At 36.1% G+C, this 17,358-nt stretch overlaps 1 protein-coding gene across 4 annotated transcripts in view; it reads right to left on the bottom strand.

Moving 5' to 3' along the window:
* Positions 1–17,358, bottom strand: part of mgl (low-density lipoprotein receptor-related protein megalin) — a 156,599-nt gene that overhangs the window by 22,901 nt on the left and 116,340 nt on the right. For all 4 annotated transcript variants that reach the window (XM_070276377.1, XM_017239073.3, XM_070276378.1 and 1 more), the window contains exons 3-4: positions 4,678–4,839; positions 3,816–3,947 (exon numbers count right to left, since the gene is read on the bottom strand). In XM_070276377.1, coding sequence (XP_070132478.1) covers positions 3,816–3,947; positions 4,678–4,839 — 294 coding nt within the window. The remainder of the gene's footprint in view (positions 1–3,815; positions 3,948–4,677; positions 4,840–17,358) is intronic.

Genomic DNA, 17,358 nt, shown 5'->3' with positions numbered 1-17,358 from the left:
ATTTTCAAGACAAATTGGCCTTCTAGTCTGGCCCTCCAAGTGCAAATGCGAGTGCGAGCCAAACAGAGCTAGTTGGCTAGAAAGAGACACAGGACACTGACAGACACCCACAGGAAGGACCTTCGCCAGGACAAAGTTGTGAGGCGTTTGTCTAGCCGTATTTTACGAGACAGGCGAGAGAGTCGTCAAAGCTGGAAGCTGAAACTTGTTCTCAAGAAAGCCGGCAAGGACTTCTCCCAAGGAAATTATAGAGGCTGAAGAGGGGATAAAGGGCGGATGGTGAGGGGATAAAACACTTGAAAATTGGTCGCCTCAAAGATATTTAAATATTTGTTTGGCTATCGGTGTGTGTGTGCGGGTTAGTGTGCGGATGTATGCATAAATCTTAAATAACAAGCAATAAATGCTTCTACAAGTCTCCAGTACTTTTTGGCGATTTGCATGGACATGCCGCATGCTGCATGCCACAGAGAGTGGCAGCGGGTATCCTTATCCCATGCTTTTCCCACACCCACACCCACACCCACACCAACCACCCACCCACCTTTTGGCAAAAGTTTTAATCAAAATGTGCGGCTCACAGTCTGCTGGCTGAATGCACTTGAACTTTATGCCAAAAAGGGAGGGAAAATCCTCAAAAGGAAAAGAGAGTGAGAGGGAGAATAGAAAGCCATAAGGCTTTTCCTTGCTTTTCTCGCTTTCCTCGGTGGGAAAGCTGCACAAAGTCCAGTCGAGCGAGAGCTGTTGAAAATGCATTAAATTCTTTCCTCAACGAGCAGACAACAGACTGCTCAAGACATGGACGGCGGAAGCCCGAAAAGGGGGCCATCTCAGAAATAAATGGGTGCCAAGGCTCCTCAACCCCCATCCCACCCATCCCACCACCCCCTTTAGACCAAACCGACTGTCAGCGAATTATTAAAGTCATCAGCGATAAATATTCCCCAAGTGCCAAGGGTTAAAATTAATCGGTTGTCTGTCCCGCCGAAAGTGAAAAAGAAAACTTTTTCGCGGAAATTGCTCATTACGAATGAAAAAGAGCCCTTGAGGGAAAGATATTGTAGGGAAAGGAGAATACTCTAGATGGTTTGTTTTATAAAGAAATATTTAAAAACGCTGCATATCCTTTTAGAAACGAAAGGACATTTAGGAAGTATGGAGTGCGGGTTTAGTGGGAATCGAAATAATGCTCAATTTTTTAATCTTTGGTTAAAAAATAATTTAAAAAAAAATATTAAAGCAAAACTTTGGCTTTAAATTTAGATAAAAAATAATGGGGAATTAAACTAGAATACTATTAAAATATTCAGCTTAAATATCGGATCCAAATTGGAGAAGATACAGACATCGTTCTGGGGCCCATTGTGGAAAACCCCATTTTTAGGGGTTCCATAAGGGTAAAATGAAGACAAAAATCTAAAAAATATTTTGTCTCAGGCTTTTGATCATGAATGATAAAAAATCGATCTAGAAATCGTTTAAGGTACTCCGCTTGAGAATCGGATGAAAATTAGGAAAGATATAGACATCGTTCTAGGTCCCATAGGGAAAACCCCCATTTTCTAGGGGTCCCATCAGGAAAAATGGACAAAAAATCGAAAAAATATTTTGTCTCAGGATTTTGATGCAGAATGATGGAGAATCGATCTAGAAATCGTTTAAGGTACTCCGATTGAGAATCGGATGAGAATTGGGGAAGATATAGCCATCGCAGTGGGCCCTATAGGGGAAAACCCAATTTTCAAGGGGTCCCATCAGGAAAAATGGACAAAAAATCGAAAAAATATTTTGTGTCGGGATTTTGATGCAGAATTGTGGCAAATCCATCTAGAAATCGTTTAAGGTAATCCTCTTGAGAATCGGATGAAAATTAGGAAAGATATAGACATCGTTCTAGGTCCCATAGGGAAAACCCCCATTTTCTAGGGGTCCCATCAGGAAAAATGGACAAAAAATCGAAAAAATATTTTGTGTCGGGATTTTGATGCAGGATGGTGGCAAATCCATCTAGAAATCGTTTAAGGTATTCCGCTTGAGAATCGGATGTGAATTGGGGAAGATATAGCCATCGCAGTGGGCCCTTTAGGGGAAAACCCCATTTTCAAGGGGTCCCATCAGGAAAAATGGAAAAAAAAATCAAAAAAATATTTTGTGTCGGGATTTTGATGCAGGATGGTGGCAAATCCATCTAGAAATCGTTTAAGGTACTCCGCTTGAGAATCGGATGAGAATTGGGGAAGATATAGCCATCGCAATGGGACCTATAGGGGAAACCCCCATTGTCTAGGGGTCCCATCAGGAAAAATGGACAAAAAATCGAAAAAATATGTTGTGTCGGGATTTTGATGCAGGATGGTGGCAAATCCATCTAGAAATCGTTTAAGGTACTCCGCTTGAGAATCGGATGAGAATTGGGGAAGATATAGTCATCCCAGTGGGCCCTATAGGGGAAACCCCAATTTTCTAGGGGTCCCATCAGGAAAAATGGACAAAAAATCTGAAAAATATTTTGTGTCGGGATTTTGATGCAGAATGATGGCAAATCGATCTAGGAATCGTTTAAGGTACTCCGCTTGAGAATCGGATGAGAATTGGGGAAGATATAGTCATCCCAGTGGGCCCTATAGGGGAAAACCCCATTTTCAAGGGGTCCCTTCAGGAAAAAGGGACAAAAAATCGAAAAAATATTTTGTGTCGGGATTTTGATGCAGAATGGTGGCAAATTGATCTAGAAATTGTTTAAAGTATTCCGCTTAAAAATCGAATCAAAATTGGAGACGATATGGACATCGTTCTGAGGCCAGAAGGGGATAACCCCATTTTTGTGGGTTTTAAAGTAGAGGTCTCCCCAACTTTTCACTTATGTTACCCACCCCCTAACTAAATTTGTAACCAAAATCACCCAAGCCAAGGTAGTAGATTTCAGACTTCATCTAAAAGCCTCACAATGCCCATTTGAAGTTCGGACCTTTTTGGGATACATTCTTTTCTCCAATAGCAATTGGCCTAAATATGCTGTAAAAACTTTCAAAGAGAGCATCACTTTTCTGGCTTTCATCACTTTGTGTGGAAAACGGTCGTCGTGGAAGTTAACTTTAGTTCATTTGCGATTCCGGCCATGAACTGAAACAACTTGAGTTGGCCATCATCAATTCACATTCCCGGTGTGCAACTAGCCCAGGCGATAACCAAAGGGTTAACCTTAGCCCCATTGGGCCCGACCCTTTTCTGTCCGAGCCCCCGCCCCCACTCTTCCAAACTTGGGGAATAAGATTTATGGCCCTCCATCAAATTGATCCATTTCTGTTGGTGTGCGGAAATGTTCATCTTGAGTTTTCCTCGCTAATTTGTGGCCTTTACCTTGGGGATTTTCCAGTTAAGTATACGTATATATCTCTTGTTTAAAATATATATATGCATGAATATTTATGTAATAGAGTTTCGGGAAGAAACTGCGGGCTTCCTATCCCCCCATTTCCTATTTCCCATTTTGCTTTTCGGTTTTACTTTACATCTTCGCCGTGTTCATGTGAATTTGTTGAAATTTGCATAAATAAAATTGGTATAATAAAATGTAAACATTTTGCTAAGCAAATTGTTGCTATCCGCAATCCTTTAGCCGCACCATCCTCCATCTTCCTCCTTCTGTGGCAAACCAGCGAAAGGATTCGGTGGAACAGGGATGAGTTTCTAGCTAACCAATATTTGTCGAGTCAACAAATTTACATTGAAAGCGAGAAAAGGCGTGCTTGGGTATCAGTTTTCTCATACCATATATATATATATTCTGATATATGTGGACAAGTTGTACTTACTGCACTGGGCCTCGTCTGACTTGTCCTCACAATCCTCGATCATATCGCAGCGATAGTGCGGCGGAATGCAGTACGTCTTGTTGAAAACATACTGTCCGCAATTTAGCTGTGGGGTCTCGCATTCCGGTGGGGCTGTAAAAATTGGTATTTTTTTTAATACAAAATATTTAAGAATTTTTAGGGAAATAAATTAAAAGCTTTGATATATTTAGAAATAAGTTTTTAAAAGAAAAATATCATTGTTTTCAGTTTTTTTCAAGGAGAGTTATTTTTTTTTTAATGTTGGTTCTTGTTCTTCAACAGTGCTGCCTATTTATACTTTGCTTTTTAAACAGTGCTGCCAAATTTAAGATTTTTTTTTAATAGTGATGCCAATTTTTAAGTTTTTTGTTTAAAATTCATGGATTTTAGGTTAAAAATAAAATAAAATGTTTAAAAATAGAAATTAATTAAGTTACACCTTCTCTAAAATAACATTAACATCCCTTATTTTTTTCGAAAAAAAATAAAACAATTTCCTATAAAAAGAACCATTTAAAGCCATGCCTTAATTAAGTCCAAAAACATAATTTGCATTTTAATAATACAATTAAATGGCGAGTACTTCGATCGACCGCACACAGCGCCGTTGAAATTTCTGCGGAATTATCGAGTTAAATTCGATTTAATCGTTTTATGGAGGAGGCACTTGAATATTTTCTTTGATTTCCCTTATAATGAAATCTGGCGGCGAAAAATCACACCATCCATCCCATATATATACACTTATTATTCTTTTCATTTCATATTTTAATTACACCAGTCTGTGGTTAATACTTATGTATATATATATAGGTGATATATATTTAATGGGAATACTTACGACAGGATTGCATCTCGTCCTCGCCATCGTCACAGTCCTTTTGGTAATTGCAGACCCAGTGGTGCGAGATGCACTTGCCGTTGTTGCAACGAAACGAGTCCGTCGGACACTCCGCATTGATGCCCCCGATATTGCTGCCACCTGTGCTGCCCAAGCTGCCACCTGGAATGGTAAGGAATTGGAAGGGAATGGGAATTAATTCAAAATTCCGAATGAGTACTATGGAGTGGCATTAATTGAACTAATTGGCAGAGTACTGCCCGGTTTGTCAGGCCATTTAACCGCAAATGTTACACCAGAATACCAGAAACTTTGATAATAATCCATGGAGCAGTCAAGGTGATTACACTTAGAAAAAAAAGCTATAATTATTGTCCATTTATTTAGAGACTTGATAAATATTATGTAACTTAACCACGACCTTATGATTAGTTAATAAATAAATCTGTTTAAGGTCTTAAATATATTCGATACCTTGTTTGGGATCCCTATTCTTTTTTTTGGATTTAAAGCCCGAGATATGTCTAGAAGTACCGGGTATATTTACCGGTACCGGGTTATTTTATTATTAAAATATGTTGTTCTTTTGTATATTTTAATGCTTGTTTTTCGTATTTTTTGTTTTTAGAAAAGTTTAAGCAAAAAAAAAGATCCCTCAGTTAGGAGCCGACAACAAAAGACTGTCATAAAATGGCAGCTGCAAGGATGCGCCTTCAACTTTTGTGGCTGCCAAAGCCGCTATTGCTAATGGCCTTGTCACACACACTAAGGCAGGCACACACACACACACACACATGTGAAAGTAGAAAGAGATGCAAGAAAGAGAGAAAAAAAGAGAGAATAAACGAAGCCAGGGGAAGTTGAAACGCGACCGGAAATGCTTAGCTGGGATTTCTTCTCGACAGGACAGCAGCTAGCTAGGACATGGGCTGCAGAAAAAGGGGGGAATAGGCCAGAGAAGGGGGTAGGCAGGCAGGCAGGCAGGCCGCCTCTACCAACTGTTCAGTTTTTGGGGCCAGGGCGCTGACAATGTCATTTGTTTCCGGCTACGTGCACTTTGCACGTGCCCAACTTTTTGCGGCCAAAGTTAAAGGTGCAGAAAGAGATGGCTGTTCATGCACAAAAGAGACACCACTATCTATCTATTTCATTTTTTTTTTTTTTTTGTGTCCTGCTGCTGTTGCACATTTTGTTAGGTTGCACCTGCTACAGCTGCAACTTGGCTGCCGCATCTTCGATACCAAGTCGTAGCTGAACTTCAATTAAGAACCAATATTCCAAACTGAAGTTAACCGAATTGGCCAAAACAGAGCTAAAGTGGGGAATACAAACTGAATTAGCCAAGAAGACAGACCAACAAGAATGGAGGACAAAGGACTATTGTCAGAAGGATTGAAGGAAATTCAAAGAAAATTTTAAACAGAGAGAGATTTTTAAAAAAGTAAAAATAGAAATATTATTTTAAAAAGATTATTTGCAATCCCTGTTATTAAAAAAATAAACCTAAAACCCACTTTAAAAATCCAATCAATTTTAAACATGCTTAAACCCTTTAATTCCTCCCCCTAGCCTGGCCTCTACGCTCCTGGATGAAAACTCACCCGGATGAAGCTCAAAACTTCATGTCTAATTATGCATCTAATTAGTGAGTGCATTCTCCGTTTGGTAATTCATGTGGAAATTATTTTTGCCGCTTCTGTACCATAATAAGAGGCAAGCCGCATTCGCTTGCCCGACTCGCCCATCACACCTCCCCCCCAGCTAGCTAGCTACGCTCCTGCCTTGTTAAGTAGATGTGCCTTGACAAAATAAAAAAAAAAACAACAAAATACAGAACGAACCAAAAAAGCTAGTCATGTTTTCCCAGAATATATGGATATATAATATTATATATATATATATGTATGTAGATATATGATATATGTGTCGGTACAAGGATAATTCACATTTCAAGGATGGCGGGTTACCCCCTCTTTAATTCACTTTACATTCTCGTTGCGGCCTTTGTCTGTGTGCAAGACTCTGTGTGGAAGGTTGAACGTGAAGCCTTTTCATTGCATTATGCTGCTGCCAAATATTCATTTCACCAATTATCTCGTGAGCTGGCAGACAAATGGCTGCAATGTTACATTGTTATTTGGGCTAAAATTATTCAAATAATTACTATAATTGTGAGTATTTATTACAGAGTTTCTTTTGGTTGGTTTTGAGCAGTTATGGCTGTGGTATTTAGGGGGTTAAATATTTTTGGATGTGGAGATAAAAATATTTATTTCTTTACTTATCAAAGTAAATTTCTATTAGGCTTTAAGCTATTTTTTGAGTATTTAATTTATTAGGAATTTTAAAGTTTTAACTTTTACGTTGTTTTTAGTACTTCCATATTTTTAATAATTTTTAAATATATACTTAGTAACTTGTTCTACAGATTCTGAGCCTAAAGTTTAAAAACTTTGTCTTTTTTCTAAAATAATACTTTTTAACATTTCAATATTTCCATATTGTCGATTGTTTCATTAATTTTTTCACAATCTTTTAAGGTTCAAGTTCAAAATCATTTTTTTTTTTTGTTTTCAAATATATTTTAATAAAAAAAAATATATTCAGCTACTGGAATGACTTCAATTAGAGCACTTGACATTATTCCAAACAGGACACCATTTTCATGGCCTTTTCAGCCATTATAGCCCGGAAGATCCTGAAGCAGTTTTCTGACAACTTTCGACTGTTAATTTTGTTGCTTTTTCTTACTTTGTGTTGTGTTGTGTTTGCCCGGGACTTTGTTGTGGAAAAAGTCCCCAAAACTTCAAATAGTTTTGGGCTTCTAGGCAAACTATTTTGTTTGGTAGTGTCCTGGACTTTGCAAAGGACACCCCACAAAAAAAAGTAAAAAAAAAAAAAAAATGGAACAAGAAACTGTGCCTTTGATGTGCCCAGTTTGGCACAAAAAGTATGGGAATCCCTCCAATGGCTAAGACCACGCCCTTACGCCCCAACGCTCCACTTTCTTCCTTAATCCTTAATCCAAATCCAACCAACAAAAACATCCTAAAACTCAGACTCCAGCTCCGGAATAACCGCGACAACATCAAAATGCACGTTATTAAGTATTATGTTGGTTGTTTTTGTTGTTGCTTCTATTTGTTTTTATTGTTATGGGCCATGTTATGGCCATGTCCTGTGGCCCCCTCCTGCCCCACACTTTAACCCACCGGCATGCCATCCTTGCTGGCATCAACGGTTTTAAGAGCTTACAAAATATTTTGTAATTTTGTCACGTCTCAACTTTGGCGACGTCACTTAAAATTACATTTAACAAAAAGCAAGCACAAAAATAAAACAAAAAAACACCAAAATCCACAACAACAACAAATACAACACCAACAAAAAATCAAAATAAATATATAAAAAAATAAAACGCAAACAAAAGAGAGTGTCAAGGAAATAATGTTTGTCTGCGATTCTCGTTTTTCTCAAGTAAATCAAAAATAGATGAATGGATGGATGATAGCCCCAGAAAATAGATGGATGGGATGAGGGAAGGTGCCTCCACCACGTCTCAGGCCATGTCTCAGATGAAAATGCGATAAATTTCTGGCATTTTTCACGTGCCAGGAAAATTAAATAAACACAAAATTAAAAGGAAAAGCGAAGCCTTGGAAACATAAACGGCTAGGCTTTGATTTAAGTTTGGTGAAAGGGTAAAGGAAAATTATAATTAAATAAAAGGTTTATTTATAGCTTTAATTATGAGAACATCATAAAGAGGTTTGATAGGGCTCATAAAATAATCACCTTAAAACTCAAAAGAGAAGATAGAAATTAAATCCAAAAATCTGTAATAGTTAGCACCCACTTTCGGTCAATATCCCCCTATATAGCCTTAGTCCGGCTAAACTGCCAGGCTGAAGGCTTAAATGTGAATTTGGTTCTCTCGTTTTCTTGGCCATTGTGCTTGCAGCAACAAAAAATAACATAAATCAATGTTTGAATTGAATATTTGGGGAATAAATAGACAAAAAAATGGCTAGTAGATGGACAAGCTTGGTAACAGATTTCAAAAAGAGCCATAAATAGATGGTTTACTTGGGTTTTACTGCAAAAGGGCTAGAAACAAAAATATGGGTAAAGGGAATTTGTAAAAAATATATTCAAAATAATATGAAAGTATATTAATTATATGAAAAATTTTAAAATTAAGTTGAAAAATTATAGAATTTATTTAAATGTTGGGAAAATATTTATTAGTTTCTTAGAAATATTTTATTACTTGAACTCTAATTTTTTTTCAATATATACATATAAAAACATAATTTAAAAAAAAACGAATAAGAATATTATAGAAAACCTCTTTCAAATCCTTATAATTTTTCTCAGTGCCTTTCCATAGCTCAAGTATCTTAAAATGACCAGATAGTAGAAAGAATGCCCGAATAAGAGCAAAAAAAAATATAAATGCAAGACGCATTGAGAAACTCCACCCCAAAAATATCGTAATCTCCCCCACCCACATACATTTATTATCATGAATTTCCATTACTCACTTACAAAAAAAAAAAAAATATGAATACTGGGCGTGGCTGGGGCGGATTAAGAAGGCGTGGCTGCAAATATGGCAGTCTGGCATTTATGGGTACATTCGCTCGCTTCAGATTCATCAATGAATTTATCAGTTTTTATAGGCAATTTATTATTTATTGATGGCAGTGCCAGTGGCTAAAAAAAATGGAGCGACTTTCTCTCTCAGTTTCGGGAGGAGTAAGCATCTCCAATATGTGTAGCATACTTTTTTGTGGGGGCGGCGAGACAATAACTGGCAACAGCTTTTCAAACTCCAAACGATTCAGTATTTTTTCTTTTATTTTTTTGAACGATGGCAGAGTCCATTGGAGGGGTTAAAGGCAGTTGGGTCATGTGGAGAGTGCATTTGGCAGTCATAAAGGAAGTCGGTCCAAGCCAAGCCAAAAAACGAAGCCCAAAGGGAATATAATAATGGACAGAACTTGCCATAGAAATGGAAAAAGAATATGGCATGCTCTTTAGACAATTTTTAACATTTTGAAGATTTTTTATTGCCAAATATTTGAATTATTTTGGCCTAACTAGAATTTAATTAATTTTATGACTTTTTATTTATTTTATTTATTTTTTTAAAAAGTATGTCCATATTTTGTCATATACCTTGCTTAAGAACATTTCAGAGAATCTGCAACATTCAGCCGGAAAATGGAAAACGGCAAGGGTAATGGAAAAACGATGATGCCGCGTCATAATGTCCGGCAAATTGTTGCGGGCATTCGCATTGAGGCACGTCTCAGTTTACAATGTTTGCCTTTGATTTCCCATTCAGCGCATTAAAATTCTTTGGCTGGATGACCCGAAATGGGTGTGCTGGTTTTTTTTTAAATAGCTAGAGATGGCCCTTAGGCTGCCGGAATTCGATAGGATTTTTAAAAGATTAAATGGCATGAAACCTTCAAGGGATACCTAGTGGAAAAACTAAACTAGATAAGAGGAAAAACTATGAAAAATAATTAATATGTTATGTTATTATGTTATTAAAATAATAAGCGATTATTTCAATAAATTAGTATTGATAATTATCGACATTTATCGATTTTTTTTGAATAGAATTTAATATCAATATTTTAATATATTTAAATTAACATTTTCACAAAAATAAAATCCACCATAAATTCCTCCCTTTCCATCCTTTTTCCTTTCCAATCCCTCAAACTCGTTTACTATATCGATAACCGCAACCGCTTAACCCTTCCTTTGGCCATAAATAAATGTGATTTTGTACGTGATTGAACAAAAAATAAAAAAAATTCACATACATAGATGCCAGAAGTGGGTGCGGCTGTTCGTGATTAATTTATAATAATAAATAAATAATTAATTGCATTGCGAAATGCGCCATAAAATGCATATTCCGGCATTAACTTATAAATAAATTCGTGACACTAAATCACATGACAAATTTTCCAGTATTAAATGTGATAAATTTCAAAATGCATTCGCATCAAAATACTATATACATATATAGATTTTTTCAATGAATATAAAATATAAAAAAGAGAGCAAGTAAACGAAGCCGTATAATAATAATTTATTTGTGGACGAAAAACATAAATGGAAATAAATTAAATATTTATGCAGCACAACCTGCCGAAGAGGTCACAAAAAAATATACAAAAAAATAAATATAAAACTACAAACAAAAGCCAAGAAATAAAAAATAAGCAAATATATATGACATAACAAAAAGACCAGAAAAGACCATCAACAAAATAAAACTTGAACAAACAAAAAGAATTTAAATAAAAACAAAAAATAAAACAAGTGCTTTGGGGGCGATGGGGTGGTTTTCGGTAGAGTTGCCGTTAATTATGCCACCAAAGTGAGATCTTTTTTTTAACGAGTAAATTATTATACGCTGTCATGCAAATAGTTGCAATAAAAAAAATGAAAAACTCAGACACACAGGCGCCAGAGCATGGCCATAAAGAAAAGGACAGGAGGGCACCAGGCGGTGGAGGAAGGTGTGTGGAAAGGGGGTGGAGGATGGCACGGAGAGCCAGAGGGCTGCCGGCATAATTGCATGCTCGAAGCTTAAAACCCCCGCACAGCCACACTTGAAAAAATTTAATTTTTATGAAAAAAAAAATTTTTTTTTAGTTTAATTCATTTGAAAAAAATTAAGTTTTCTATTTATAAGTTTATATATTTTTTGTAAGTGCATTTTGCCCATCCCCCCCTCACGGGACTCATTTGTATGCACACAGGCGGCCTATTATTTTTAGCGCTGACGTGGGCGACGACGCCGTCGACCCGCGACGGCACTGAAGAGTTAATGCGACCACGGCAACAAGCCAATGGATGGATCCTGCGGATCCTTCTGATGTGTGTGGACCATCGAAGCAGCCGTGGCTGCTGCCGCTGCTGCTGACGTTGACGCTGGCGCTGTTGCTGCTAGCAGCAGAAAATGCAAAACAGAACGAGTGGTAAAGCTAAAGTTCTAAGGGTCTCTCTATTTGAAATTATGAAATATTTGTATTTTAAACATAGAGTATACAATTTAAAAAAGCTATTTTATAATAATTTATAGAAATTTTCCAGTTTTTAATTTATTATATACTTGTAACTCTTCAATTAACCCTCGCACTTGCAGCTTTCAATTGCGGAACCAGCCTGGTTCAACCAAAAATTTTCAGAAAGACGCAGACACCCGCAATTTATATTTGATGACCTTACGCACATTCAGAGAGCAAACCAAATAAAAAAAAAGAAATAAATAAATAAAAAAAGAACAGCAGCGAAAAGTACTTCAAAGGACATGCAGACAGAAGGAGCAACTGGGTTCCAGGGTCCAAATCCGGGAAAATGACCACTGCACATATTAATAATAATCCCCGTGATCCGGGCCAGGACACGGGCGAAACTTAAAAGCTGACATAATTAATGTGCACAAAGGAAAAAGTCTTTTATCTGCCAAAAGGATTTTAGCAAAAAAAAAAAAAAATGAGACGAAAATAAATGAAAACTTAATTGAAAAGCAGAAATAGAAAGACACATTTTTAATCACATTTTGATGAAAGCTGTTTAGTGTTTAAAAATAGTTTTATGTGCTGGTTTTTAGGGTGCAAGCCAAGAAATACAAAAAGCAGCAAAGAATAAAAAATAAAAAAAAAAAATAGCTTATTCTTGGCAAAAGAAAAAATTATTAAAACATTATAAAACATTACCCAACAAATAAGGTGAAGTAATAAAATCACAAAACACCAACCTTAGCCCAAAGAAGCTATATAAAAATAATTTTAAAATATTAAAATTTTAAATAAATTATAATAAACGTATTTCAAGTTTCTTTAAATTAAAATTCCTAACAATTTTAAATAATAACTTTTATCTTTTATGTTAAAATATATCCTTGATATTTTCTCATCAAAATCTTTAAAATCAATAAATGTCATCACTAAGATGGAAAAAAATAACAGTACAAGCAACGGTAAAGTAGAATGAGAAGTCCCGTTATGTGACACACGGGAGAAATTAATGCCTGCCAAAATGCGCGCCAGCCTGTTCCCATTTCTCTTTCCGTTTCTCGCTCCAACGCTCCCCACTCTGTCTGCTCCTCGACACGTTCCCCAAACAGGGATTCACTAGAGTAGGAGAGGCACCGAGAGAGAGAGGTTGGGGGCAAGGGAGACTAAAGAAATGATGGAGAAAAAAAAACACACACACACAAAATCAAAGACAACTTTTTGCCGAGATTTCTCTTTATTTTTTTATTTTTTGTTTTTTTGGAACAGCCTCAAAACACAACTTTAATGTGAGACAGCGGCCAGGACAGGCACGTCCCGCTCTGCTTATGTTGTTTTTTCAAATTTTATAGCAGCAGGAATAAAAAAAGCAACAGAAAAACAGAAAAAAAGAGAAAGAAATTTGAGAAAAAGTTTGAATGTAAAGGAAATCGAGAGGAAGGACTTAATATAACAGAAAAGGATGTTTAAAATAGTTTCTCCTTAAAAAAAAAAAAACTTTAAAACAGTTGTTATTAGACTAATATTACTAGGCGTATACTTGATATTGTTATAAAAAAAATATTTCTAAGGTTTTTTTCTTGTAAATGTGTTTATGGATAATTTTTAATAATTTATTTCAAGGTCTATACTTCATATTAAAAGGAGTCACTTTTAGCCTACATGGCGTATACTTAATATTTTAAAAATATGAAAAATGTTTTTAAGGTTTATTATTATTTATGTAATTATTTAAAGTTCTTTAATACTTTCTTAATTAAATTAAACAAATAGAAGATCAGAATCTATAACACTTAAGGCGAATATTTAATAATCTAAGGGGCATTAATTTTATATAGGGGCCTATATGGCGTATACTTAATATTTTCAATATAAATATTCTATTACTAGCAATTATTTTGATAATTTATTATAGTTTTTAAATAAATAAAACATACTTGATATACGTATACGTATACTTGATATTTTAAAAGGGTTCCCGTTTTTTTCGAAAGGCGTATATTTTATACATGGCGTATACTTAATATTTATGGTTTATCCCTTCTTATCTTGTCTTTTAATTATTATATTATATCACGTATTTAAATTTTAATCCGAAAATATTTTGCACACTTTTAACTTCAAGTACATTTCACACTTGATTTTATTTTTATCCTTGTCGCGATTTTCTCTTGTCCTGATCCTGATGGCTTTAAAATTGACACAAAAGGATTTTTCCACGTTGTGCTTTGCTTTTGCTTTGCTTTTCTTTTGGATTTATTCTGTTGTTGTTGTTGTTATTATTGTGCGGCTTTATTATGGCTTTCTTTGGCCAATTCTTTTCCCCTTCACCATTCTTGTTGTTTGCAACAAAATCCTTTTGTCCTTTTGGACCCAAAGGACAATGGCATCGACTCTAGTCGTGGAGAAACCATGAATGCAAACCTGGTCGGTCCAGGGCATCCATACACAAAATGCACAAGAATTCAAGGCATCGGAGGATGCGAAACTTTAAGTGGCTACTAAGCTGAAGAGAATGTATGAAATAATGCTTAATGACCTTGAAAATTAGAGGAAATGGGAGAGGATTTTAATTCATGTTCAGAGGATGTTCTAAAAGTGAAATTTTCAAGGAAAAGTATGAAAGGATATTTTTAATTAAGTGTAAGACGATTTAAGTTCCTACTAAGCTGAAAGAAGGCTTTTTCAAGGATGTATGCAACAAAGCTTAATGACCTTGAAATTTGGGGATGGAAGAAAAATTTCACTGTTCGGAGAATGGAATTAAAGAAGTGCTTTACTATTTCCTAATTCCTATTTACTAACTATACTAACTATTTCTAACTCGAATACCAACTATTTCCTATTTTCCTTTCTCTACTTTTCGTTCCTTTCCTTTTTCTTAATATTACTTTTATTTATTATCCTTTGCCCCTTTTGTATCCTTTATTTCCGTGCAACATTTGTTCCCCATTAATGAGAATTTGAAGCGCATTCAAAATGAAATCACGCGCTCGCCCCAAAACAAGTGGCCCAAAAAAAAAAAAAAAATCAGGAAGGGGGGCAGGGCAGGTCAAAGGGCAGGACTATTGGCCAGAAAAGGGTTAAGGGGTAGAGGCTAGAGGGCTGTTGGTTGAAAGTGTAGAGGTATTGAGGGCCTCGGCGTGACCAGCCCTCATGTTGTTTATGGCGGCAGACGGCGCGAAATTAGCATTAGGCCTGAAACGATGCTAAACAATTTTGGCCAACAAAACCAGAGGATGGAGGGTGAGCCAAGAGTGCGAGGTTGCATGGCAGCATTATTGGAAAATGCAATTCGGCTTATAATTGCCAGCAATTGATGGCCAAAAAGGCCTCGGCAGTGCTTTAAAATTCAACATTTTTAACAACAAACGGGTTAAAGTTGGTGTGTGTGTGGAAGTGCCTCTGGGGTGTCGTTGATCAATCGCAGGGGGTCGTGGGTGGGTGGGTGTCCTTAACCCACACACTCTTCTGTGTCAGCCTTTTTGAACAGCTTGCAGTTTGATGCACTTCCTCCGCCCTCTTGTTCACGCAATTAATCGATGACTGCCGCAGTGTCAAACGGGTTAAGGCGAGTGGTGGGGGGTGGTGATGGGTGGCGATTGTTGGAGGGTTAAGCAGCCTGGCCACCAGCCGCCAGCCACTGGCCGCACAGTCGTGGCCAGTGATTTAGGGTCAAGCAGTACACGGCCAAAATTTGAATGCCTCAATCCTCAACTCTTCCCCCGCCATTCCGCAACCAACCCATTTATTCTCTTCCACCACTACTACTACCACCACCCTCTTTTGTGCAATGAGCCCTCTAGTGCCCCCCTCGCTCCTCCGCGGAAAGCCACGAATTTTGGCTACAATGGGAGCCACGAAATGGTGGGTATAACGTGGGTATTATAGAGAGGGTCTTAAAAGGGTTAGGGATACAAAACTAAAGTTATTTAAACACTTTTTCTTGAAATTTTATATTATTTTATTTTATCCAATTCATTTTAAAGAGTATCCCCTTAGTCTTAACCCCTTTTTTTGTAAATTTTCTAAAGTGGCTTTATTGTGTGGGCGCTAAAATGGGGGGGAAACTTTTTTGGCTTAGTGAAACGGAAATATTAAATGCGCCATTTTGCAGCACAGTGCCTTATTTTTCACTACCCTCCAGTCGATCAGTCATCGCGGCCACCCATTTAGTGTTCAAATTTTTTCTTAAAAATATAAATACTCAGCCAAAGTAACCATCAAGTTTTCAATTTAATTTACCTGCAAAGACAGAAGAGAAAATAAGAAAATGTTAGTACGAATAAAGAAAATAAACATTGCTTATAATGTAATTCATATGAAAACATTGTGAATGCCCCCAAGCCAAAGGCTGGAAAATGCAAATAAAATATCCTATTTGTGAAGATTTCCCCAAGCAGAGCTGAGGTCTTATGTCAATTGCAAATAAATAAATGAGTATTAAATGGAAAACGAAACGAAATCAAATGAAATAAAATGAAATGGCTCAAGGCGGTAAAAAGTTCAGAATATAAAATACAAAAAAAGAATAAAGTTTGTATCCTTAATTAAAAGCAAATTATTCCTATGAATATTTTGTTTTGAGCCCAAAATCCCCTCCTAGACCATACACACACACTAACACACCCATAGAGTAAAGGGAAAAAGGATTTACAGTTTGTTTCTTGTTTCTGGCCATTGTTTTCAGTTTTCCAACCATTGTTGCATGCCTGCCTGCTGCTAGAGATTTTCTGCCATCATAAAATATTCAAAACATTTAAGAAATTTTTGGTGACAATGGCATTTTCCTTTCCCCCTCCCCCTTAACACCCCCCATTTTATCACACAAAATAATAATAATAAAATAACAAATTCTATATATATATATATATGAATTTGTTTATTTTATGGAGAGAAACAAAAGCAACAACTAGAAACCGAAAATAATAACACAAATTCCATTTAAATTGCGCTTTTTGCTTTTTCCCTTTTTTGGCTATCAAGATGCAGCGCCATCTTGCGGCCATTTGTAAAATGTCACAAAACGAAATGAAAATGAAAATAAATTTGATTTTTGTCGACGGGCGGCCGAAAAATTGAATTAAATTGTTTGACTGCCGGTTATATAGAAATATATAAATTAAATAAAAATCATCACAAATAAAAAAAAAATTTTTAATTTGTGCAACAATTTTGTAAAAATTCAAAAGAAAATCTTAACAGGTGTCGATTTCCTTTAAATTCTTCTGTTTAATTTTTCTTTCATGTTTTTTGCAAAATTTTTTCCATATGATTATCAGTAAAATATCAAGCAGGAAAATGGATGTACAAACCCTTTGGCAACCAAATAGGAAAAAGCGGGGAAAATCGGAAGAAAAAAAAACAAGAAAGGAAAGCTAACTTCGGGCGGAGCCGAAGTTGATATACCCTTGCAGTTAAAACCGGATATATATCGCAAACATCGGATTTAGTTGGCCGATCCTTATGATTACATTATAATAAAACCAATTAATTAAATTACAAAATCTAAAAAAAAGTCCCAAGCTTCTATCGTCAAAAAAAACAAAGTTGTTATTTTTACTAAACACCAAATACCATTTCTGATCGTTCAGTTATATGGCAGCTATAAGATATAGTCGGCCGATCTTTATGA

Source organism: Drosophila bipectinata, chromosome XR (genome assembly GCF_030179905.1).
Source record: "Drosophila bipectinata strain 14024-0381.07 chromosome XR, DbipHiC1v2, whole genome shotgun sequence".
In the NCBI taxonomy this organism is placed as follows: domain Eukaryota; kingdom Metazoa; phylum Arthropoda; class Insecta; order Diptera; family Drosophilidae; genus Drosophila; species Drosophila bipectinata.
The sequence above is the reverse complement of the archived record's forward strand: the minus strand, read 5'-3'. Positions and strand labels throughout refer to the sequence as shown.